The following is a 26592-nucleotide window of genomic DNA, read 5'->3' on the forward strand; positions in this document are numbered from 1 at the left end:
TCACAACATCTGGGCGAAGGGACTACTCGTGATTGTGAAATGACCTGCTGAGATGATCAGCCAGTTTGTTCTGGAATCTAGAAGGTACAGTGCCTCTAGATGTATCAAATGGACAATGCAGAACTCCCACATTTTGGGGGGCTTCCTAGCACAGGGGAGAGGAGTGAGCACCACCCTGTCTATGTAGAACATTGCTGTCATGTTGTCAGTCAATACCGATACACATCTGCCCTCCAGATGGGCCTGGAATGTCTGGCAAGCAAGGCACACCACTCTTAGCTCCCTGACATTGATGTGCAGCGAAAGTTCTGCCTGGGACCAGAGGCCTTGAGTCCTGAGTCTGCCTAAGTGCCCCACCCAATCCATCGCCAACGCATCTGTTACTAGAGACAGCGAGAGTTGGGGCCCGGAGAAAGGCACTTCTACACACACCAGTTGCGGGTTGAGTCACCACCTGAAGATTGAAGGTTTTTCCTGGGTAGTGCCATTGCACCTGGCACCAGCAGGGAACTGAGAGAAGACAAATCTCTTCTGCTGGACAGTAGTGGTGGTGCTGATCCCTACACTGCCAGGGATACAGGCACCAGCAATGAGAGCAGATCCCTGGCTGCAGTGAATGCCTCTGGAATTGATGGTACCATAAACACTGGTACTGCGCTGTCTGCAAAAGACGGCACCTCCAGTGCCAGAGACAGTGGGGCCTATGTAGGCACCGAGGTTGCTGGTACCAGCTGTTGTGGTGCCGAGGTAGAGGAATGGCCTGACCCAGGTTTCACTCTGTCCCAGTCTCCATGCCTGGCCATCTTTGGTGCTGGGGATCGACTGCTCTCAACCGACTGCCTTTTGTATTTCTTCTAGGCACCGGGGATGCAAACAGTGCCGAGACTCTTGCACAGCGGAAGGGGCACTCTGCACTGATGCTGATGTACTTGATGCCAAGTCCAAGTGACTCGGTTCTAAATCAAGTCTCAATGCTGTCTTCCACGCACTTGAGACAACTGGAGTGAAGGTCATTCAAAGGCATCTACTGCAGGAAGCACAGGTCTTGAAGCCCAGTGGCTGAGGCATGCTCAGGCACTGGGAAACAAACTCTGCTGATGGAAAAAACTCCAAGCACTTACTAAATAAAACTGAGTAACTATTTACAGCTAAATCAACTATGTACACTACACTACAAAGAACAGCGAAAACCACTTGGAAAGTTCACCAAAGCAAAGACAGCAATTCCAGCAAGCATCACGGGTGGTAAGAAGGAACTGAGAGGGCGCAGCATTGGCTGGGCCCTTTATAACGGTGTAACGAGCATGCGGCACCAGAGGGTGCCAGAGCTGACCTGACGGATACCACTGAGGGAAAAATTTCTGGCGACTGTGTGTCTTGGGGCTTGCACACACCTACATTGGAATGGACATGTGCAGTCACTCAAAGAAGAACTCAGTATTAGCAGAGAAGTGGACTAGATGACCTAACAGGTCTTTTCCATCCCTAATGTTCTGTGACTCACCAGCATTTACTAGCATATGGAAAGAATTTTGTGTCAGTGATGCTGCCTAATCATTTTTTGCATGGGCAGAGAAGAATTATTTTTCCATATAAAACTATGTGGGAAATATATTAATTAGGGAAAACATGGACTTAAAAAGCAGTCTGGGAAGTGAGCTGGAAAATAAAATCTTCTCAGTCCTTAATCCATCAGCTGAAGTCAAGAAATAGAGTGTTTTCTACATCTTTCCCCATCCCTTCTTAATCTGTATATTTTGAGGTAACTTTTTTTCAGAATAAACATCTTCATTTTGGGCCTGTATAAGGCAAATCTGACTATCCATTTTGTGTGGATCTCCTTAATTGTACTGTGTTCCTAACTGAGACTGATACAATAATGTGTCAAAGAGATATAGTTTAGATTTTGTTTAAATGATGGAGTCACAGATGTGGTGTGTTGAGGAAAATATTACAGAAATACATTTTGCTTCACTTAAAGTGTTAAATACCCCTCTGCTCCCCCGATATACAATGTCAAACTTGTACTAACTGCTGAAATGAAAACAAATAACCAAAAGCTGATATGGTATGTGATTAAAAAATGGGGGGAGACTTTTCCCAGGAGACTCATAGACTTTAAGGACTATTGCAATCACCTAGTCTGACCTCCAGACATTGCAAGCCACAGAACCTCACCTACCCACTACTGTAATAGACCCTTAACTTCTGGATGAGTTACTCAAGTCCTCAAATCATGATTTAAAGATGTAAGTTACAGAGAATCCACCTGTGACGTTGTGCAGTCTATATGGTTTTATAAAAACTTGATAATAAGTCAATATAATGTAACTGAGATAGTTTTAGAGAAAATACGGTAATAAGTGAATGTAACGTAACTGGGATATGCCTCATGCAAAAGGTCTCTTGTAAGGTATCATTACAAAGCTTATAATCTACTGAAAAGTTTCAGAGTAGCAGCCGTGTTAGTCTGTATCCGCAAAAAGAAGAACAGGAGGACTTGTGGCACCTTAGAGACTAACAAATTTATTAGAGCATAAGCTTTCGTGGACTACAGCCATTTCGTGGGCTCAGCCATTCCCTGCACATCTACCAATGTGATATATGCCATCATGTGCCAGCAATGCCCCTCTGCCATGTACATTGGCCAAACCGGACAGTCTCTACGCAAAAGAATTAATGGACACAAATCTGACATCAGGAATCAAAATACTCAAAAACCAGTGGGAGAACACTTTAACCTGTCTGGTCATTCAGTGACAGACCTGCGGGTGGCTATATTACAACAGAAAAACTTCAAAAACAGACTCCAACGAGAAACTGCTGAGCTAGAATTGATATGCAAACTAGACACAATCAACTCCGGTTTGAATAAAGACTGGGAATGGCTGAGCCATTACAAACATTGAATCTATCTCCCCTTCTGAGCTAGCTTGATTATCACTTCAAAAGTTTGTTTTCTCTTAATTAATTGGCCTCTCAGAGGTGGTAAGACAACTCCCACCTGTTTATGCTCTCTGTCTGTGTGTGTATATATATCTCCTCAATATATGTTCCATTCTATATGCATCCGAAGAAGTGGGCTGTAGTCCACGAAAGCTTATGCTCTAATAAATTTGTTAGTCTCTAAGGTGCCACAAGTCCTCCTGTTCTTCTTTTTATAATCTACTGAGTATGATCATCTGATTTGTATAAATGTACCACTCTTGTATCTAAAACTAGAAATATAAATGTAACTCTGAGGGCCTATTGTAATTGTGTAAAGTGTGGACCATTAATGATGGTTTGGAATCTTGATGACTCCCATTGTCTGCAGATGGCTGTATTTACCTGTGAGTCTTCCTGTATATGTGTGTGCTGGCAAGTGAGTAATGAAGTCTTGCAGTGACATGTGATCATGTCACCTGAACTGGAATCCATCTTTAACCAGGTGCTTTTCCAGTGAGGGGGGGTGGAAAACCAGAGAGACAAAGAGTTCCCGCCTTATGCAAAAGATATATAAAGGGGGGAAGAGAAGAGAGAGAGAGAGGAGCCATCATGAAGAATCCCCTAGCTATCACCTGAGCTGCAACAAGAGCTGCACCAGGGGAAAGAATTGTGCCCAGGCCTGGAAGGTGTCCAGTCTGAGAAAAACTTACTGAAACATCTCTGAGGGTGAGATTATCTGTATTTAGTTTGATTAGACATAGATTTGCGCATTTTATTTTATTTTGCTTGGTGACTTACTTTGTCCTGTCTGTAACTACTTTGAACCACTTAAATCCTACTGTCTGTATTTAATAAAATCACTTTCTATTTAGTAATTCACTCAGAGTATGTATTAATACCTGGGGGAGCAAACAACTGTGCATATCTCTCTATCAGTGTTATAGAGGGCGAACAATTTATGAGTTTGCCCTGCATAAGCTTTATACAGGGTAAAACGGATTTATCTGGGTTTAGACCTCATTGGGAGTTGGGCATCTGAGTGCTAAAGACAAGCACACTTCTGTGAACTGTTTTCAGGTAAACTTGCAGCTTTGGGACAAGTGATTCAGACCCTGGGTCTGTGTCTGGAGCCAGACGGGAGTGTCTGGCTCAGCAAGACAGGGTGCTGGAGTCCTGAGCTGGCAGGGAAAACAGGAGCAGGGGTAGTCTTTGCACATCGGGTGGCAGCTCCCAAGGGGGTTTCTGTGCTCCAACCCGTCACACCACCATTTACTCTAGTTTAAACCAGCAAGTGACTCCTGCCCCATGCTGCAGAGGAAGGTAAAAAAAAACCCAGGGTCTCTGCCAATTTGACCTTGGGCGGGGAATTCCTTCCCAATCCCAAATATGGTGATCAGTTGGACCCTGAGCATGTGGATAAGACCCACCAGCCAGACACCTGGGAAAGAATTCTCTGTAGTAACTCAGAGACCTCCCCATCTAGTGCCCCATTTGTGTTTATTGGGGATATTTGCTACTAGCACTCGCAGATAGGCCGCAGGCCATTTTAGCAGTCTCATCTTACCATCCCCTTCATAAACTTATCAAGCTCAGTGTTGAAGCCAGATAAGTTTTGCCCCCACTGCTCCTCTTGGAAGGCTGTTTCAGAACTTCACTCCTTTGATGGCTAGAAACCTTTGTCTAATTTCAAGCCTAAATTTGTTGATGGCCAGCTTACATCCATTTGTTCAGCATTGGCGCTTAACTTAAATAACTCCTCTCCCTCCCTGGTATTTATCCCTTTGGTTTATTTACAGAGAACAATCATATCTGCCCATAGCCTTGATTTGGTTGGGCTAAACAAGCCAAGTTCCTTGCACCTCCCCTCATAAAGTAGGTTTTCCATTCATCTGATTATACTAGTAGCCCTTCTCTGAACCTGTTCCAGTTTGAATTCATCTTTCTTAAACATGAGAGACCAAAATCACACACAGTATTCCAAATGAGTTATCACTAGTACCTTGTATCATGCCAATAATACTTCTCTGTCTTGCCTGATTTATCCTAGGATTGTGTTAGCCTTTTTCATGGTTGTGTCACATTAACAGCTCATAGTCATCCTGTGATCAGACAATACACCCAGGTTTTTCTCCCCGTCACTTCCAACTGATAAGTCTTCAGCTTATAGCAAAAATTCTTTTTTAGTGTCCCTAAGTACATGACTTAAATTACTATTAAATTTCATCCCGTTTCTATTACTCCAGTTTTCAAGGTCCTCCCCATCTTGTATGACATTCTGGTCCTCCTCCACATTAGCAATACCTCCCAACTTTGTGTCATCCATGAAACAGGGTTCCAACTGGAGATACCAGCCCAAAAGACTACAGGGACACAGTTTTTTAAGATCCTTGCAGATATCCTTTAGGAGCCAAGTTCACTAAGCTTTGATGCTCTACCACTTAAAGTTCTCTAGCAATTCTTAATGAAATTGCACCCACAAAACCTAATACAAGACCAAGTGCTGTGACTATTAAGAGCTACGTAGACCATAAGATTTTCTACAACACAATATTTTTCCCATAATTTTTTTCAAGATTTGCTTTCCTGTTTTCTCCATTCCCATTTAGTTCCTCACATTTTAACACAATAATTCAAATGAAGAATATTGGTTTATCACTTCAGCAAACTATAGGTGACTGCCCAGTGACTCCCACAAATTGAGTGGTTCAGCTTCTAACACTGATTTGCAGATGCCCATTGAAATAGCAGCAAGCAACTCTTTAGTAGTTATGCATCTACCCTGATAGGTTGGGTCTTTCAGATGAAACATAAAATTGAATCCTTGACTGCTTAGAGTTATTAAAGATTAAAAGAATAAAGGGCTGTTTGGTTTAAAGAGTTGGTAATGGAATCTGGATTCATTTCTAATTCACTGGTTTAAATCCAGCCCATTATCTTGTGGTAATGTCACAGCCAGTGTCGAGCGTACAGGTATACACATCACAATTGTATCCTTGTGCTAGTATTGATTTTCTTTAATGGCGGGTGTCCCAGAAAGGATTGCATTTTTTGATAGATGATTGATCTCTGTATATGCAGGCTGTAAATTGCTTAGGGAATCTTCTGAGTGAAAGATTCTGTACATAAAAAAATTATTTTAAAATTAAGTAGACATTCATTGTGGCTAATTCTGGACACAACCCTTTAGGAAAGATAAAGACAAATTGGAGAATCCAAAGGAGAGCTACAAAAATGATAAAAGGTTTAGAAAACCAGTCCTATGAGGAAAGGTTAAAAACACTAGGCATCTTCTTGAGAAAAGAAGACAAAGGGGATTGGATAAGTCTTCAAATACATTAAGAGCTGTTATAAAGAGGATGGTAATCAATTGTTCTCCAAGTCCACTGGAGGTACAACAAGTAATGGGCTTAATCTGCAGCAAGGGAGATTTAGGTTAGATATTAGGAAAGACTTTCCAATTATAAGGATAGTTATCCTAATTATAATAGGCTTCCATGGGAGGTTTTTAAGAACAGGTTAGACAAGGACCTGTCAGGGATGGTCTAGGCCAGGGGTCGGCAACCTATGGCACGCGTGCCAAAGACGGCATGTGAGCCGATTTTTAATGGCACGCTGCTGCCTGCCGGGGTCCCGCTCAGCCCGCTGCCGAACCCTGGCAGGCAGCAGCATGCCATTAAAAACCCTGCCCGACCCAGCCCACTCCTCTCCGCCCCCCGCTCTCTCTGGCGGGGTCAGGGGTCAGAAACAAGCTTGTTCCTGCCGGCTGCTGTTGTACAGCAGGCTCCGCCAGCAGCCAAGCTTCTCCCTCCCCCGTCTCTTCCCCCAGAGTGCTGTGTGGAGCCCCATCTCCTCTCCTTCCCTGCCGCCGATGGCCCTTGCGAGGGAGGGGAGAAGAGCAGTCCCAACGCCCTCGCTGCTCAGACTGGCAGGGAAGGGAGGCAGGAGCGGGGCCTTGGGGAAGGGAGGCAGGAGCGGGGCGTATCCCTCCAGCCCCCTGCCGTGAGCCACTCAGGGCTGGGAGTACCCCCCCGATCCCAGCCCTCTGCCCTGACCCCTGCACCCCCGTGCACCCCAGCCCCCTGCATCCCCCCATCCCTGACTCCTGCACCCTCCACACATACCCAGCCCCCTCACACCCCATGCCCTGACTCCTGCACCCCCTCACACACCCCCAGCCCTCTGCCCTGACTCTTGCACGCTCCACACATACCCAGCCCCCCCACACCCCCTGCCCTGACTCCTGCACTCCCCACACATACCCAGCCCCCCCACACCCCATGCCCTGACTCTTGCACCCCCCATATCCCCACCCTGAGCACCAGGTTGGCAGCGGGCTGAGCGGGGCCGGTGGCTGGGACCCCAGCTGGCAAGGGGCTGGCAGCCAGAACCCCAGACCGGCAGTAGGCTGAGCCGCTCGGCCTGCTGATGGTCTAGGGTGCCGGCCCTGCTCAGCCCGCTGCCGGTCTGGGGTACCAGCCCCTGACCCCGCTGCCAGTCTGGGGTTCTGGCTGCCGGCCTAGGTGAACGGAGCCCCAGGCCTGCAGCCGGCTGAGCAGGCTGGTGGCATAAGATCAGCATTTTAATTTAATTTTAAATGAAGCTTCTTAAACATTTTGAAAACCTTGTTTACTTTACATATAACAGTAGTTGAGTTATATTATATATAGACTTCTAGAGAGAGACCTTCTAAAAAACGTTAAAATGTATTACCAGCACGCGAAAGCTTAAATTAAAGTGAATAAATGAAGACTCGGCACAACACTTCTGAAAGGTTGCCGACCCCTGGTCTAGGCTCACTTGGTCCTCCCTCAGCATAGGGGGCTGGACTTGTTGACATCCTTTCCAGCCCTACATTTCTATAATTCTATGTTCAGTTTTACATGAAAATAAAGTTTAGTTCTTTCCCCATATTTACATTTTTACAGCACTAATGAATTCTTGAACAATACATCCACTATGATTAGAAAGCCATTGGATGAGTACTATTATACGTATCAAGATACGTGGCAAGTGTTTTAGAACACTTCATAGAGGACTAACGTCGTGGAAATTAATATTAGTGACATGTAAAGTTTCTCATGTGCATATGAGTTTGCAGTGTTAGGGCCATAGTTAGTACTTGATTTAAATATGAAACACTATGAATTTAATTAAATCAAAGGCAAGTATACATTAAATATGGCTGTAAACTATTTTACTTGATCCTCTAAGCTCTGCCAGGGTACAGTGCTTACTACCATTAATAATGTTATTTATTTGAATGGGACTACTCAAATAGTAAGTATTATACCCGGTTATGTCTGCAGGAATGTGCACCCTGTGAGCACTTTAACTCCTGTGATAAAGGTTTTTCCTTTTATGAACTGTTCACAATAACATCTATGTTATTCTGTTTACAAGTTAATGAATAGAAAATGACTACCAATGTAATAAATTAGCCAAATTTAAAAGGTTTATCCAAAATTAATTGGACAAATCATAAATTAGTGCTACTGCATGCTCCTTCTCCAAAAAAAGAAAGGCACCAACTTTTATACACTGGCTAATGTTCTGTACACACACTGTTCGATCAGAGGATATATGAAACAACTTTCTGAAAACTGATGAGACAGTGAATGTATAATGAATGTTTTGACTTCACCACAAAAGGGAGAGGACATTGTTTTCTTTCTTTCTTTAACCAAAAATGAAAACCGAAGATTTGTGGAGAGTCAGGTATACCACATATCTTAAAGTTAGACAATTTAGTAAGTTCTACAAATGTTCAGATATTTTATTCACATATTTAAGTACACAGCATACATTGCAGATGCAAAAAACAAGATGGGTATGAAACAAGTGGTATCTTTATTCTGTAAAAAAAATTACATTGTGAAGGTACTTAAGATATTGCCAAGTGATATAAAAACAGAGAGAAGAGAAGAAAGTGAAATGTAAAAACTGATTTTTAATGTCCAGCCTGAAGTTATGTCCTTATTTTCTTTAGCAGTAAGATTTGGTATTGTCAGTCTACAAACAAAACTGTAAAAGAAAGAAGCATTTTAACATTGCAATATAAATCTAAAATTAACCCTTTTGATCATAGAAATACTTGATAGATGCAAGAGTAAGAGTACTGGTATTGAGCCAAAATGGGTGAAGAGAAGGGAGAAGGAATAACAATCAGCATTTAAATACATATTGATTTATTTCCTGTTTATTGCAAATAATTAAAGAATTAGTATGTCACAGGTTTTTGATTGCTTAGATCCATGATTCTGCAAGCACTTACAGGGATGAGTAATTTGAATGTAATTGGGCTATTCCCATGCATAAGTGTTTGTATGATTGGACCTTCCTTTGCAGAATAGTTAATTAGGGAATTAATGTCCCAATGCTGTAATGAGCTCTGCATAGGTACAGGGTCTGACTGCACATTACTCCTGAGGGCATTCTGCGCCAAAAAATAAAAATTTCTGCACACAATATTTTAAAATTCTGAAAATTTTATTTGCCAAATAAATGTGGAGGCTCCAGCATGGCATTGGGGAGCACAGGCAACTGGCTGCACAGAGGTGGGAGATCACTGTGCAGCTCCCTCCCCCCCCCCCCGGGACACGGACACAGCAGTGAGGCTGCACCCGACACTGACACACCGCAAGGACTGGGCCTGCCCCAGAACACCCAGGGCTCTGCCCCTCCATGCCAGGTGCACCAGGTGTGGACAGGCAGACTCAGCAAGGCAGGATCCAAGTGTGGAGAGGATCCAGGTGTGGGTTGAGAAGGTTCTGTGTGGGGAAATCTGGGTGTGGGCAGCTCAGTGGGGGATCTGAGTGCAGGGGGGATCTGGATGCACAGGGGCTTGTTGGAAGGTTATGGGTGCAAAGGTAATGGGACTCTGCAGGGTGGTCCAGGTGAAGGTGGTTGAGGCTCAGTAGGGTGGGTGGAGTAAGGCTTGGCAGGAGGGTCTGGGTATGAGGGGGTCTGGATGCACGGGGGTTGGGCGGATGTGGGAACAGCTCCCTGTACAGTGATCCCTTCTCCTGCAGCTGAGGAGCGATGGGTGCAGGGGGGGGGAGGGCGGTTGGCAGAGCTTGCAGCCAGGGGAGAAATCTGGGGGTGGGTCTGACACAGATGCTGTGCAGGGGGAAAAGGAAGTCCCATCCTCTCTAGCCCAGTCGGGACTATCAGCCGAGCCCAGTGCAGGGTCAGAGCCACCAGCCGGGTCTTCCCCAGTCCCACCCCCTGTCCACAGTGATTTACCTCTCTGACGGCTGCCCTGGGCACCCAAAACATACTGCTGGGGAGGGTTGCATGACCGCTCTTATGGCTTCCCTTTTCTTCCCCCATCAGAAAGTCATTTTTCTGCAGGGAAGCAAAGAAATCTGTGGGGTACACAAATTCTACGCATGCGCAGTGGCACAGAATTCCCCAGGAGTAGCACATAGAGCTCATTGCAATTTCAGGTTACACAATTCAGAAACCAGAGTTTAATACAACTGTAAACAATGGGGTTATAAATATGCACTATGATTTCATGTAAGAGTCTCCAAAAATAAATGTAATCAAAATAAATGCTTTCATAAGCAGGATGTGCAGTAATTTTTCTTTAAAAAACAATATTTTTGTATTACAAACATAATGGAATAAAAATATGAAGTTGCAATAAATGGAAGAAACATTCTTAATTAGAATATATTATTGTATTTCTGTTCTATTATCAATACTTATTTCCATTGACAATTTATATACAAGTTGTCATCCCAAGTGTAAAAATACAGTTATAATTAGGCTAATTTATTGCATGTACAAAGTAAATTCTTAGTTTTTTTTTTTTTTCAAAATATTGTGCAAAGAAAATAATTGCTCTTACAGGGGCACCATCAATTTAAAAATTACACTGCTTTCTGAACATGGTCTTATCTACTATTGCAACAATTACCACCTAAAATTACTATAATTGAAAAAAAGTAGAGATTTTTTTGTTTATTTTGTCCACTTAACAGCACTTTCAGTTTCCCATTGTTTGTCTGAGTCTTTTACACAGCAACAGGGGAAAGAATTTTTTTTTTAAACGTGTGAAAATGTCATTGCAAAACTACAAAAATAGACAGGGAGATTCAGATGCAGTAACAAACTACTTAACCACATCTTAAAAGCTGTTTAGATTGCAACTTGATATTTGTCCCTTTTGTATAGATTTATAAAACTATGTACAAACTTAGATATGGCAAGAAGCATGTCTAGAAATCAATTACCAGCTGGTGAAAAATGTATTTCACAGCTACTGCTATATCAACAAAAAGCCGTTTCATGAGACCATTGCACAACTGCGTGGTAAATTGTTAAATATCCAAACACCTGTTTTCTAATCTTTACATTTGCTGTAGGTCTCCTCCATCTGCCCCCCCCCATCCTCTACACATCATTCCAGGTGGGATTTCCTTTTCAGAAATAAGTTTTTAATAGTTTCAACAGCTTAGTTTCTGTTGTTAAAATCTTATTTGAGCAGTTAGAGTTTTTTTCTCTAGTAGACATAGGGACATTAACCGCTTTAGCATTTAAAATGTCAGTTTGTAGTATTATTTGAATATAAAGTCCATAGGAGAAGAAAATGATGACAAAGATATACAAGACATCTCAAACTTCTGATGACTTCATAAACCATTGTTATACTTGCCAACATTTGAAATCCACAAACAGGGACATTTGGGAAGAAAAAATAGGTTTACTTTATGGGAAAAAAAAACAGGATTAAAAATTCTGGAGGTAGCCAGTGGTAACCAATTTTTGCAAAATATAGGGACTGTACCTTCTAAACAGGGATAGTTACCATGCACACACAGTCAGACCTGCCAGCAGTCCCATTTTGGGCAGAACTTTTTGCCTGTCCCACATGCTGGGATTCCTCCACACCATCAAGTTCCTGCAGCTGGCCAGCAAAGGAGTTGCTCAGTGGCCATTACTTGCTTCTCTATCTTCTCAGGCCTTTCTGCAACCCATATTGCATTCCACAGAAAGGCAGTATGAGTAGCAGGTCTGTAAGTTGAGCACCCTATCAAAGGCTCCAGTAGATCAAGAAATTTGGATGGTAGTGAGAAGAGATAAAAGAGGGGTGACTGACAGACAAATTCCAGAGGCTGAGAGAACAGCAGGAATAACCAAAAGTAGGGGTAAGGAAGGGAAACATTGGTGTCAGAGTGAGAGGAGGAGGAGGAGGAGACATCGCAAGGAGGAATGGGAAAGGGTAAGATGGGACAGATGGAAGAGGACTGTTCCCCTACAAAGACTGCAGAGGAATCCTGCCCCGGACAACACCAGGTGCAGTAGCAGGCTATATTACCTCTTGTATCTGCAAGAATATAACACTAAGGCATAGTTATGATCTACCCTTGAAAGTTTGGTTACATGGAGGAGGACCATAGGCCCCGGAGGGAGACTTAATTATTTTGGAAAAGTATATAGGTGCAGGAACTTGGGGTGCAGAAGCACCCCTTGGCTTGAAGTAGTAATAACCCAAATACATGGTTTCTGCCTTCAGAACCCCCCACTATAAAAATTGTTCTAGGATGCTTATCCAAATGCTGAATCTTTGGGGGCTTTGAAAATGCATCAGTTGCAACCTCATGAGACAGCACAAAGTGGTAGGTAGGAAAAGGCAGGAGCATATTCACACTAGCCTAACTAACATGCAACAGAATGCACATAGAATCCTGAGGCAGCTGGAGGAACCTAGTAGCTCCCAGATTATCCAGTTTATCTGAAAAAAATGTCCTTAGAAAAATGTTTCAAATCTTAGCAAGTATGGGATACTACGTGACTAGAACCTTTGGAAGTCTGTGTCATCTTCTCTCTCAATTCCTGATGCAGAACGTGTATAGCTGTGGAGCTATTAATAGACTTTTGTTTGGAGTAAGACACAGAGTAAGGTTTACTGTGGGAAAACTATTGCCCTAAGTAGTTAAAAAGTTACTGAAGGAGGCATAAGGCTTGAAGTCTGTGGCTTCAGTCTGTGGTCTCATTTTACCAAAACAATTCTCCATATAAAGCTATAAATCCATTGCAGAGTATGTTTTCTGAAGTTTCAAGTTAATTTTTGCTCCATATTTGCTGTAGCTTCCGCCACACACTGCTAGTGTTTTTTGTGTTTTAGCTCATGTCGCTTTTACCGCCAATACCAGAACTCCAGCAGGGAGAGTAATAAGCATCTTGGATAGATGTACTACTTATAATATTAGGATTAGATTCTGTTTTCACATCATTTCACTTTATTTTTTTTTTTGCATCTTTCTTGCTGACAAGCCTATAAAGCAGCATAAAAGCAAGGAAATGTGTGCCTGAGCCCGAATGGGCAAGTTGTCCCTCTTCTGCCACGGCTGCAGCAGGATCGCTGGCAGAAGAACCCAGGCATTTCTACTGCCTTGGGGGCAGAATTTAGACAGGCCACCCAGTGGGTGCAAACTGATTGGAGAGGAGCAGAGGCCAGCTCTGTGAGGACTCCATGACCTCATGCAAAGTGATCTCCTTGGGGCTGACTGGGGCCAAGAAAATCTCTGCTGTTGGATCCTTCAGTCTTGCATCCCACAGAGTAGTGCTAGGCTGAACATCTGGCCAGTTAACAGAGATTTATGTACGTAAATTCAGTCGTTCTAATACTGGACCATTGGTGTTCTGTGGAGCAGATTCTGTCACAGTGGTGAAACTTCTCTGTCAGCATTCCGGTGACGTGTTTTGTTTGTTGGGAGTCCCATCCACATTAATCTTATGAGTTTCAACTAACTATATAGAAACAGAAGGAAAAAATAAAAAAAAAAAAGAGAGAGAGAGAGAGAAAAGAACACCTCTCTGCACCCTGTGTGGCTTCATCTAGATTAGGAAAAGAGGTCAAGGTAACTAATATGTTAGTTAACTCCAACCTCCCCATGACCTTTTCCCTAGTGTATACCAAGGTCAAGACTTTTTACCTCACTTAGGTAGTTAAGGTTGACCCTTAGGCTCCCACAAGGGTTGACCGAGACCAGCTAAACTGAGGTAAGAGGCATTAATTTGAATCTACTCTGGGGGAAATGTCTGGGTTAGCCAACATATATTAGCTAACCCTGCTGTAACCTCAACTTCTTCTAAGCAAAGGTATGACCAACTAGCTGCAACTAGCCATTAGCTCCCCTGTATCTGCTATAGAGCCCACAGGCTCTAAGACATTTATACTTGCTTACCTCCTGCCCTCCCACATTGGAGTTTTGCCAGGTGGAGCTACATGGCAGCATGTGCTGCCATGGAACACTGTGCTGCAGCATGTGGAATATGGAGTCCCCCTGTGCAGCCTCTGCTCCTTACTTCTGAGCTAGGTAACTATGGTAGCTCCTGCCGCTTTTCACACCTTGAATCCCTGGGGTAAGAGGTGGGATTTGGCTATCAGTAAGCTGCAGGCTGCTTTAATTGCAGCACTGGAAGTTCAGAGTTCTGCAGTAGGGAATGCTGGGGTGAGGAGGACTGGCACTTAATTTTCACCATGAAACTAAATGTTTCTACTGTTGAAACAGTAAACAGAAACAAACACAAAGCTTTTTATTTACCAAATAAATCGGCAGTTGTGACAGATGGGTTGCAAGCTAAACAGAAATTAGTTATGAGTTAGCTAACTTCAATAAATTATCAGATTACCTAAAAATTAAAATAGCCCGTTTAATTATAAGGCCGAAGACTGACAGAAATGATAGTCTACTACATTTTGGACAGAAATAATGGGGCTGCCAAGAAAAATAAGTGCTGACATTATGGCAGACACAATACCCTAGGCAGCTACAGTATTAGGGACAAATTCTGCCAATGGACCTCCTCACCTTCTCCACTGACTTCAAAGGTTGTTGCTTGTACCTATTTGAGGGCAGAATTTGTCATCTACTGTCCAACTCTCACACACTGCAAAAATAATTTGTCATTTATTACTTCTGTGAGAAAAGTAATCAGCAACAGATGAACAAATTTGTTTTTAGAACCAATAATTAGTAATAGAATTACCCAGTTGTGCTTGAATAACTCTGTATGTATATACACAAGCTCACTATGTACTGTACATGTGTAATCACAACCAATGTATAGCAGTTTTGAGTTTTTCTAAAATACAGAACTATTTGAATAAATACAATGGCTATATATTAAATCAGTAGACTTACAGCAAGATTATTCCACAGGTACTAAGAGGGTAGAAAATTCCTATAATAATGCCATTCAGAGATGGCTCAGAGCAAATGTATCAAACCTAACTGGGTTTTTGAGAGAATCCAAACCCTAAATATTCTATTTGCCATCAGGAAGCATGAACTGGTAGATGCTATATTTTTAAGTTTTCCCAGTAGTACATCAGGAAATGACACTGCAGCATTAGCCAATCAATGTTGTCCAATGTCATCATTCCATTCCGAAAGCACTGCTTTCCAGATAAGAAGTCTGGAAATATACTATGATGCAAATTTGTTTGTAGAAATCTTACGACAAAATATCTAACCCAGCAATTTGTATGATCTGAACTAAATCCCACAGAAGATGAGTAATTTTGCATTATTACTGTCCATCGGGATTCCAGGCACTTAACATTACCAATGTCATTTTCATTCTTAACTGGTTTAAAATCATGGGTGAGATCCTGGCTCCACTGAATTCAATGGCAAAACTCCCATTGACTTCAACAGGGCCAGGATTTCATCCTGTGTGTCATTTACTCTCTCTTTCGCTGATACAGGGAGTTCAGGAATTTTAATGTTTGGCAAAATGTACATTTTTAAGCTAGTGTTGGGGTGTTGATAATCAGCTTGATTGAAGTTCAGGGTCAAAGTATGGTATGTTTTCTATTAAAGGGCAGATTAAGGCACAATATTTACAGGTACTGCAACCACTGCAGCATTTAAGTAAGATAGACTAAATAACCATTTTTCAAATTAAACCAGTAAACACTCTTACAATATTCTTTCATAAAACAGCAGATAAGCTTGTGAATTTAGTACTCTTGATTCTGGAACCATCTGTACATGGACATCACTAACATACACCCACTGTCCTGCTGATGCTCCCACAGTTTCCTTTAAACCTGAAATGCAAATGCAAAGAGTTACTATTCACCGGCTTATACCTTTACTATCAAATGACACACTGGTGCTTCACAGAAGAGGTGGGAAAATACCTTTGAACACATCAGTTATTCATGATTTATAAACAAATATTACATATGTTTCTATCTTAAATTTACACTGAATAAGTTGAAGTTTTTTGTTTTGTTTTTTACTTTGTAACCAAATAAATGTGTATTGGAAAAATGTCATAATGGGAGGAGCAGATAAAAGGTAATATTTATATAGAATATGACCATTGTTTTATGCCATTCACAAAAATCGTATTTACACTGGATAACCGTCATATCTTTTTTTTTTTTGCCCTGGCTTTTCTCAAAAAGCAGCTTGTCCTCCGTTGCGGTTTTTCTGAATTACATTGATAATGTCTAGTACACAGGATCAATTCTGAGACGGAAAAAGGAATATTTCAGCAGTTATTTAATAGCAATTTAAAAACACTACAAGGATCCACTGGTCTCCCGTGAACTTTCAAAGAGAACCAAGTGACTAGTGGAGACTTAAGTTTTTTAGATGGGCTTCTAATATAAAATGATCGCTAGCAAGGACTGGCAGTTTTTTTTCTAAAATGAAAAAAGGTACAGACTGACACCCCACACCCCCCATCAGCCCAATTCTCCTACCCAATAATCACTCAGCCATTATTTGGCACAGCTCCTGGCATCTTCTACTTCCCTCCATTATTTCATAGGATGCCACTTCGAACTCCAGTAGAGTAGCCAGGAGAAATTTTCAATCCTCCATAAAATAGTATTTCTTACTTTTCACACTAAACCAGAGTATTTGGTATTTTTTGCATACTGACACTGTGCCTAGCATAGTATAAGACTCAAAATGGAACAGCTTCTGTTTCAAATAACTTTCAATCTAAGAGACACAGAAGAGACAAGAACCCCAGAGAAGGAAATAACTTGTTTTAAAAACTGTTACTGACTCACTTCTTGAAGGCACTGGGAAAGAAGTGAGCCTTTAGGAGAGACTTCAGTGAAGACAGGAAGATGACTTGGTATTCCACAGGTAGAGAGTAGGTGGCATAGAAATTAGTGTTTATATATTGGGTTTACTAAAACAAAAATTAACAACTTGTGTGGCACTGCAAATTATGAGAAGATTCAAGGCCAAAGTGTTTACTCAATATAAGTACAGTGACTGGATGAGTGGTACCAATGATCAATTTTGTTTCCTTACAAAGGGAGAAGTGTTTGTCGGACATACCTTGAACATTTTTATTGCTAGCAATGTGCTCCAATAATTTCTTGGAAGGTATTCTGACTTTCACATATGCTGCATAGTGACCGCCTCGCATTGAGCCACTGTGCTCCACTATTCCATAAAGAGTGTACAGAACTCTTGCTCCATCTGTAACATTCTTATTCACAAAATCACAGAAAATAAAGATGAATTGTATCATTTCATAGTGGATTTTTACAATATATATGTTAACACATTTCAAATATTACAACAATAAAGGGAGCAAATAGGTGATAAGTACTGTAGTTTGTTAAGTATGTTTTGCAATGCTGAAGTAACTTGAGAAAGAAGTGAAGACTATGTTATTCAGAGTTCAATAACTAAATCCAGTTTTGTTGGAAGCACTGATAATTAGCTGTAATGCTACTGTGTTCATTTTAAAACATTAAGTAGGACAGATCCTCCTCAACTGATTTCAATGGAGCTATGCCAGTTTACACCAGTTAAAGAACTGATCCTTGATTACTGCTTGAACACATTCATTTGTAATTTCTTTGGGGGTGAAAATCAGAGTTTAACTTGTATCCATAGCTGCAAAAGTTACACTACAATAAATTAATGCTTTAAAATAAAGACTCTAAAATGTATTCTTAATATACTGTACCTTGCAGGAAGCGGAACAAAATGGTGCTAAGTCTAAAATCAGTGGGAAATCCACATGTCTGTTTACTTTCCGTAGACTCAAACCAGCCTTCAAGAGAAAATAAGAGTATGAAAGAAACATTTTTACATAGCTGCCTTTTAAATCTAACTGTATTGCTTCAGTACTAAAATAACCTAAGACAAAACAGAATACAAAATCTGTAATGAATGTGGATAAAACACATTTTCTATTCATCTCTTCAACATTACATACAAAAAAAAAAAAAAAAAAAACCTATGGTACAGAAACGTTATTTTGGTTTCCTGTGCAACCTGAATTCTGCCCCTTTGTGTGACCATTTTGTGCAATGGAGACAGGGTACCACAGAAAAAGTAGAATGTGAATAAATGGTATTTATTCTTAAACACCATCATACTGCATATACACAAGGGGACAGAATTAAGGTCGCACAGGAAACAATAAATCTGGAATTTCCTAACTTTTAACTGTTAATTTGGTTGCAAAGTCAAGCATTCTATTAACATTTTAATGCAATTTCCTACGTTTTTTATTTTTAAAAGTTAAAAAGAAATAACATTGTATTATATACAATTGTACCAACTCTCTATCACACATCAGCCAGCGTTCAGTTATTTTTGCATATTGCCAAAATTTTCCTGAAGAATGACAATTTTCAAGAATTTCTCTCTCAGCAACACTTGAACAGAATTTCACTGGACGAAGAAAAGGCACTACATTCCCTTGGATCCAGAGCTTTTGAGGTAAAATTTGAAATATGATGGGATGGCAAAAATGTGACATGGGAATATCTAAAGCCAAAAGATTTGGAAGAGCAATGGAAGTATTTGTACATACTAAGGGGAGGAAAGTCAGCTAATGTTTAGATTTAGTTATGATGGGAACAATCTGAATATGAGTACTCTGAACTGTATCTTTTGGAGTTTGGGATTTGATGTAATCACCCTGGATGTGACTAATGAACAAGAATTGGCTAATACTCATGTGGGATGGAATGAGTCAATGGCTCTTAAATTATGAGAATATGGTGTAACGGCAAATCCTTCCATAATGATAAGATTGAGCTGCTTTAGGAAAATTAATGGGGGAATATATTTTCGGGGATATGGTTGTTTATTTATGTTTATTAATCAGATACCAGTAAACAAGATTGCACCAAGAATCAAGGCAGACAAGCACCCATATAGGAGGGGAGAAGTAATCGAAGCCCCAACTATTGTGGATCAAACAATCTGGTTGGAAGGAGCGCAAGTAAACGTAAGTGCACAACATTCGGAGTGTATGCCATATGCCTTGCTTCTATTACAAGTGTGGCAACAACAATAGGGAGACGGGACTATACAAAATGAGAGGTATAGGGGACTATATTGTAGGTAGTATTGGTGCTGGAGCTTTAAAAACTCATTTGATATTGAGACGTTACAAGGGAAAATGTCAGCTTTGAGTAAGATTTTGGGGGTTATACAGACACGACACAAAATTTTGGTGCATTATCAGAACAAGTAATAAGAACTGTGGAACTCCAATTGAAACAAGCCCAAGCCTTGAAAACGTCTCTAAATGTAAATCTGTTTGGTGTGTCTGAGATTGACAATAAAACTGTACTAGCAATACGATGTGTACAGATGCAAACTTATGGGATACAATACATAGAGAGAATGGTTAATCTGTTAAGTAATGGGCAATGGCCTTTTGAGTGGTTCAAAGAGCCTCATATATGGAATCAACGAATTGCAGGATGGAAGAAATATATGGAGTTTAATTGGAATCAAGCTACTCTGAGGGGAGACTGGAAAAGCAGAATGCTGTTACACAACACAGGGAAGCAAAGAAAAGCACCAATGGCCTGGGTGTGGCCAAAAATTATTAATGAAGAGTTATGGTCATCCCGTAGGGAGACCTCTATTGCGAGTCTAATATTTCCGAAACAAAATTTGTGGGATTTGCAAGAGATTTTGATAAAATTTGGTTTTGTTCTAATTTGTAATGAAACCAAATTCCAAAATACCGATACTTCTCAAGAACTGAGAATCCTGAGTTTTGGCCAGCTCTGCCTCCCCTTAACCCAGTTTCCATCTTTCAGACATGGGGCTCCCCCAACATCTCCAACCTGGCTCTTCCTGTGGTCTACTGAGGGAAGTGAGGCATCTCCCAAAACTGTCTCCCCCATTCATTGAATGAACCAACAATATGCCCCAAGTGGGGTCTGAATTAATAGATGCAGTATTAGCAGCTAGTGCTCAAACCCACAGCCCTATGCTGCAGACTGCTGTCTCTCTTCAGCAGTCAACTAACATGGCCAGAATAACATGGCAGTAGCCAGGAGGCTGCTGCCACTGTACCTTCTTTCTTAAAGAAGAGGGAAAAAACCAGCAGTCCTACGAAAAACCCTTAGCATACCCCCGTGTGAAAGCCACTTCTGTACATCTCTACTAGGTACAGACAGTCTGTTACAACAAGTTCTTTCAATGAGTGAATTTTAAAAGAACAGATTTTTTTACTTTTACCTGGTGGAATCTTTTCAGATGGAGAACAAGAATGGCAGGAACCGCAGAAATCAGCAGTTGCTTCCGGGCATTAGTGTATAAGCCATCGGTTTTCTTTTCTGTGCAGCGCATAGTAGAAGAATTATAAAACAATTCAATAATTTATAAATATCAAAGTGATCACACAGAATATTTAAAACTATTGAAAGGCACGTGCACAGAGAGAAATCTAGTTTCTAATGTTCTTTTTTTAAACAGTGAAACATGTTTCACTGTTTACAGCCAGCAAAAATACTTTCTGTATGTGATACTCACTTAGTGAATTTAGGAACATAACACCAAGAAAACAAGTGGAATTTCTGGTGGGAATGGCAGTGAAAGGAAGAACATTTTCTGTTTTGTATTATTTTAATACATGACCTTACCCACTATTATGATCTCTCATCACACAAGTTAGCAAAGAAACACCATTCACCTCTGTTCTATAGATCAGCAATCAATGGCTCAGACACTTGCTCAGAAGAGACACTGACATGTCAGTGGTAAAAGCTGAGCATTTTAATACTGGTCTTGAATTTAGTTCTTATATTCATAAATACTGGTGTTGACAAGACTAAGGTTCTGATTCTACAGCAGGATCAAAATGGTTGGACTCTTATGTGCCTATTCAGCAGGATGCTGGGAGGGACAAAGGTCCACATGTCCAAGTCTAAGTTTATAATCTGAGATACTGTAACCTTCCCTTGATTCATCCCAATCTTCTCACTTGAGAATTACTTAAAACTATTTTACCAGTTCTGAAAGTGTAAATCACACTTAAAATAACAAGCTGTGTGAAGATCCTGTTTGATTACACCAATGTAAAATTCCGGGGTGCAATCCAGAAACAGTGAGAGGTTGTGCAACTACCTGCCCGGTAACCCAGAGTGCCTTAAATGCCCTGTTGCTGTGGTTCACTGCCCAACAGGGTGCTGGAACAATTTGTATAGTGGGGGTGCTGTTAGCCATTGAACCAAACTGTAAACCCTGTATATGATGGAAACTACTTCAAGCAAGGGCTGCAGCAAGACCCCTAGCAACTATGCTGCCCAGACAACAAAAGCCAGCATACAAGCCACACAAGCCAGCACTGAGTGTCTGTGCACTCTGCAGCTCTGGTTCAGTGCTCTGACCCCAGCAGCCTACCTACAGCACAACAGTTTCACCCTGAGCTCCAACACAGCAAGCAGATGGTAACCAAGGGTGGTGGAGACCAGGGTAAAACTGTTGTGCTATAGGCAGGCTGCTGGGGTCAGAGCATTGAACCAGAACTCCATAGCACACAAACACTCAGTGCAGACTTGTACGCTGGCTGTTGGTATCTGGGCAGTGAACCACAACAGCAGACCATTTAAGGCACTCAGGGTTACCGGGCAGGCTGTGACATAACTTCTCTCTGGTCTGGATTGCACCCCAAAATGTCACAGTCTTACATAGAACAGTCCTGTTAATATACCCAGAAAGATATTAGCTTTTTCCTGAACCCCTAGATCCTTTTCAGTAGCAATACTGCCGAGTCAGTTATTCCCCATTTGGTCGTTGTACATTTGTTTTTTTCCCTTCCTAAGTGAAGCATTTTACACTTTTTATTGAATTTTATCTTGTTGATTTCAGACTTCATTCTACAATTTTCAAGGTTGTTTTGAATTCTAATCCTGACCAAAGTGCTAGCAACCCCTCCTCACTTCATGTCATCCACAATTTTATAAGCATACTCTCCACTCCATTATCCAAGTCATTACTGAAAATATTGCATAGTACTGGACCCAGGGCAGACCCCCTGAGCGTGTTAAAGAGAGTTGTTTAAATGAATAACACATATACACAACATTAGCACATTACCTGTGCTGTGAGTTTTCTTTTGATACTTCTGTTTCCTTTCTGTACAATTCTCACATAAAAGCTTGTTGTTCCCCATTAACAGCTCCACAGATGTAAACTGGTAGAGGCAGGATTGAACAGAACATTCTTTAGAGCTAGTTATATAACTTTGAGAAAGAGTCTGAAAAGCATTTTGAGGGCTTTGGGACAAAGGGGACTTTTCCACTGAAAACATGGAATTGTTTGACAAACTTAATGATGGATCCCCACTGATGGGTTCTTCGCTTTCATTGACAATACTGTTGAAGCTGAGCTTGGATATGGCACTGGTGATCATCTCATTATTACTGTCACTTGGTTTGTTGTGTGGCAGTCTAATGTTTACCAAGTGGTTAAGCCCGTCAACGTGTAAACCAGATGCGTTACTGGATCTACCAGTAACTGCTTGCTTAGCAGCACTTTCACCTTCTGAGGCTTCACTGTCTGCATCAACGCTACTTTCTGAACGGCTGACTTCTTTTTCACTGCCTTCAGTCTGACTTCCATTTGCTGTGGATACAGTAGCTGTATTTATGGCCTCAGAATACAAAACTCCAGAACCACCTTCTACTTCAAGCTTTCTTTTTTCATGCATGATAACTGGACTTCTCTCCTCTTCCCCAGAGGAGGATTTCCTGGCAAGACTTCTTTCATGATTTAACTGATTCTGGAAATTGCCACATTATTATTTCAAAGGGGCATGGGAGAGAAACAGAAAAAATATACTAGTGAATCTAAAGACAGTCAGATATCATTAAGTAGCAGTAAATATAACTTATGACACTTTCAAAACAAAATAAAACCCAATATTTTAATTTATCATCTAGCTATGCAATTATTAATTAATTTATTTGTTTGTATTGTGTTAGCACCTAGGAGCCCCATTCATAAATCAGGACCCCACTGTACTAGGCACTGTACAAACACAAAAGAAAACAATAGTCCCCTGCCTCGAAGAACTTATAATGTATAGACTTGATCTCCTAAATTCTTTAGATAATCTGGTTCTTAAATGTAGATCTGTACACTGGGCAGAAAGAGATGTTACATAATTAGTGAGATCAATGCTTCTTGAGACAAATCATATCAAATTTGTGACACTATAGCTTCCGCTGTGGATGGTAAAGATTCTACATTCTGCTTGTAAACTTGGACTGTTAGTTTAGTTGGACTGATTATACATTTTGCTGCTAACAAAGAAATAGCACTCCCAGATCTATAACAAGATTTCTAATCATTGTAATTTTCATGGGACCTAGGCTGTCTTGTTCATACAAGAATTCTGATTTAAGATTTTGAAATATATTGAATTTTTTTTTATAACTGAGAAATACTATTATATTAAAAAAAATCCTTAATAAAAATGAACAAGAAAAAGGTATCAAAAAAGGTCATTTCAACAAACTTTTTATTACTTCAAAATTAGTAAAAAGGATTCACAGACTTTCTCCAGCCAGCACTACTGCATGTACTTCTTCCCTTACTATCGCAACCATGCAGACAACTGTCTCCAACCCAACAACAGAGGTGTGGACTACGCCCTCTCTCATGCGCTTCATATTAATGTAGAGTGAATGGCAATGCCAAAGTTTTTCTATTTTCTTTAATATTCTCTTGCCCTGAAACACCCAGTATAATAATAAATCATTGTGGTAGCTTAGTTTGAATTCTTGTCATTACCCTACTCTCACAATCTTTTGTGGTTGCAAAGGAACGCATGATAGTGGTCACAGGAAGAAATCAGGGCTGATTTTGGTTGAGACAAGTTCCAGTGCTGGGTGTTGCTTGTGCAGGCCTGGGAACTGCTGGAAGTAAGCTGAACTATGTTTTCTAGATGGCGATTTAGGCAATTACAGGGATGGGTGCTGTGGATGGGAGTTCAAGGGGTGGCACTTCGGTTCTTCCAGTCCCACCTGCACCATACTTAGCATGTTTTAAGTACCGAAGTTTGAAAATGTTGCCATCCATTAGATTCACCTTTTCTGTATTGACAACTCTACTACTGCAGCACCATAAATGAATGTAAAGGATGGTCTATGTATCTTTATTATATATTTTTATACCAATTCTACTTTTATATTGACCTTGTATGTATAGTTATATTATCTGTAGTTGGATTATTTCAAATTTAAGAAGAGGAAAACTTGCAATCCCAGAAAAATACTATCATAGATAAAAATCTAATCAAAACTGGCATATGGTTAAGAAATGTCTATTTATATTCTCAGCTCTTTTTTCCTTTCTGTCTACCTCCTTGTAGCTAAGTTTCAATGAAAAACTTCTAGTCCATCTATTTTTATCTTTATACTTAATTTCATTTTCCTTTATATATATATATTCGGGGTGTGTCCAAAGTCCAGTTAAGTCAATGGAAATCCTTTCATTCACTTCAATGGGTTATTGATCAGACTCTAATTTTCCCATTACTATGGATGTCTGTGCTTTTATCTTTCTATCTTTTTGCCTTGTTTCCACTATACCTAGGGCCCTACCAAATTCATGGTCCATTTTGGTCAATTTCACAGTCATAGGATTTCGGCTATTTAAATATGAAATGTCACAGTGTTGTAATTGTAGGGGTCCTGAGCTAAAACGGAGTTGTGGGGGATTGCAAGGTTATTGTAGAAGGGGTTGAGGTACTGCTACCCTTATTTCTGCGCTGCTGCTGGTGGCAGCATTGCCTTCAGAGCTTGGCAGCTGGAGAGCAGCAGCTGCTGGCCGGGAGCCCAGCTTTGAAGGCCAGCAGCAGCGCAGAAGTAAGGATAGCATGCTATGGTACTGCCACCCTTACTTCTGAAGGCAGTGCCTTACTTCTGCACTGCTCCTTGCAGAGCTGGGCCCTCCACTCTCCAGCTACCCAGCTCTGAAGGCAGCACAGAAGGGTGGCAATGCCACAACTCACTTTTGAGTCAGGACCCTCAAGTTGAGAAACACTGCTCTCTCCTGTGAAATCTGTATAGTATAGGGTAAATGCACACAAAAGACCACATTTCATGGGGGGAGATAATATTTCACGGTCTGTGATGCATTTTTTATGGCCGTGAGTTTGGTAGGGCCCTAACTATACCACTCTTCTCACTAGTTTTGTCTCATGTGTCTTCTTTGGTCCTTCTCCACTGCTCTTCTTTTCATTCTAAATGTTCATTTTCTGTGTTTACGCCCTGATTTACCAGAACCCTTAAGCATGTGCTGAAGGCTCCAATTCAGGAAAACATTCCTGCTCCGGAAGGGTGTTTAAGCACGTGTTCAATTTTAAGCACATGCTTAAGTCCCATTGAAGTCAATGAAACTTAAACATGTTCCTAAATGTTTTATTTCATAGGGATGGACTTGTGTTTTCATAATTCGGGGCCTCAGACTGGAAAGTCATGGTGCAATTTAGCAAAGAAGAAATAAAAATTACAAAGACAAAACAACCACAAGTGAGAAAAACGTCTTGCCCCACTGAGGTTTGTTTAATTTCTACAAGTTGTTAAAAGGAACTAATTCACTATTGTTACTAATTCCTACTAGAATTCAGGATACAGTATTATGAAAACAGAGCTCATTAAGTCCTTAACACTAGGAAGTTTAGTTTGCTGAATAAAAGCATTAGGACTGGCAACTAGTGCTTGGATGTCTTCCTGCTGAAAGTGGATTTTTTCCAAGTGCCCTTGGAGCTCCAGATATAGGCTTCTCAAATCCTGCGCTAGAGAGACAGAATACAAACAGACTTGGAATTGGCAATTGCCTGTTAGATAGATTCAGTGCAGAGAAAGGATATTTAACATCTCTTAATCAAGTTATTCAGAAAGACAAAGTGATGTATGGTCCAAAAGGGAAAAAAAGCACAAGGATTTTTGAATCACGGAACCACACAAATTAGAGATGGGACAGATTTATTCGGTTATTTTGTGTATACCTGGGAAAACAAAGTTGCTTCCTATAATCTATTAGAGGGTTTTGTCTAGACTTGGAATACTAATTTTAAATGAATCCTGTATTTAAAAAAGGTTTTAAAAATCAGATTTATAGTTTGATTCATAATTCACTGACTGAAACTACCTACAGAGTTTTATGCTTCTGTCAATATTATTAGTAGTTTCATATACATTCAGGAATTGTTTAAGTCATTCAGCATTGGTATTCTGACATATTCTAATATTCTGCTGGATGCTACATACAATAAGGAGACTTACAAAAAGGATATTCTAAATAGAGAACATGAATACCAAACCAAAGCCTCTGTCACACATTATTAGCAATAATGCATATACAGAACATGGATTACAGATTTCCTTTCCTCTGCAGAGCTCTGACA

General features: G+C 40.8%; 1 protein-coding gene across 22 annotated transcripts in view; it reads right to left on the reverse strand.

Annotated features, from left to right (window-relative positions):
* Positions 1-13091: 13091 nt before the first annotated feature.
* Positions 13092-26592, reverse strand: part of USP45 (ubiquitin specific peptidase 45) — a 98462-nt gene continuing 84961 nt past the window's right edge. For 15 of the 22 annotated variants that reach the window (XM_065588231.1, XM_065588232.1, XM_042857635.2 and 12 more), the window contains 5 exons: positions 22275-22959; positions 20415-20512; positions 17890-17976; positions 17250-17403; positions 13092-15994 (listed from right to left, as the gene is read on the reverse strand). In XM_065588231.1, coding sequence (XP_065444303.1) covers positions 15864-15994; positions 17250-17403; positions 17890-17976; positions 20415-20512; positions 22275-22959 — 1155 coding nt within the window. In that variant the 3' untranslated portion in view covers positions 13092-15863. Of the gene's footprint in view, positions 15995-17249; positions 17404-17889; positions 17977-20414; positions 20513-22274; positions 22960-25722; positions 25981-26592 lie in introns of those variants that run through there. The other 7 variants (XM_008164884.4, XM_065588239.1, XM_042857638.2 and 4 more) reach the window with 5 other exon arrangements.

This window comes from Chrysemys picta, chromosome 3 (genome assembly GCF_011386835.1).
Source record: "Chrysemys picta bellii isolate R12L10 chromosome 3, ASM1138683v2, whole genome shotgun sequence".
NCBI classification, from domain to species: Eukaryota; Metazoa; Chordata; order Testudines; family Emydidae; genus Chrysemys; species Chrysemys picta.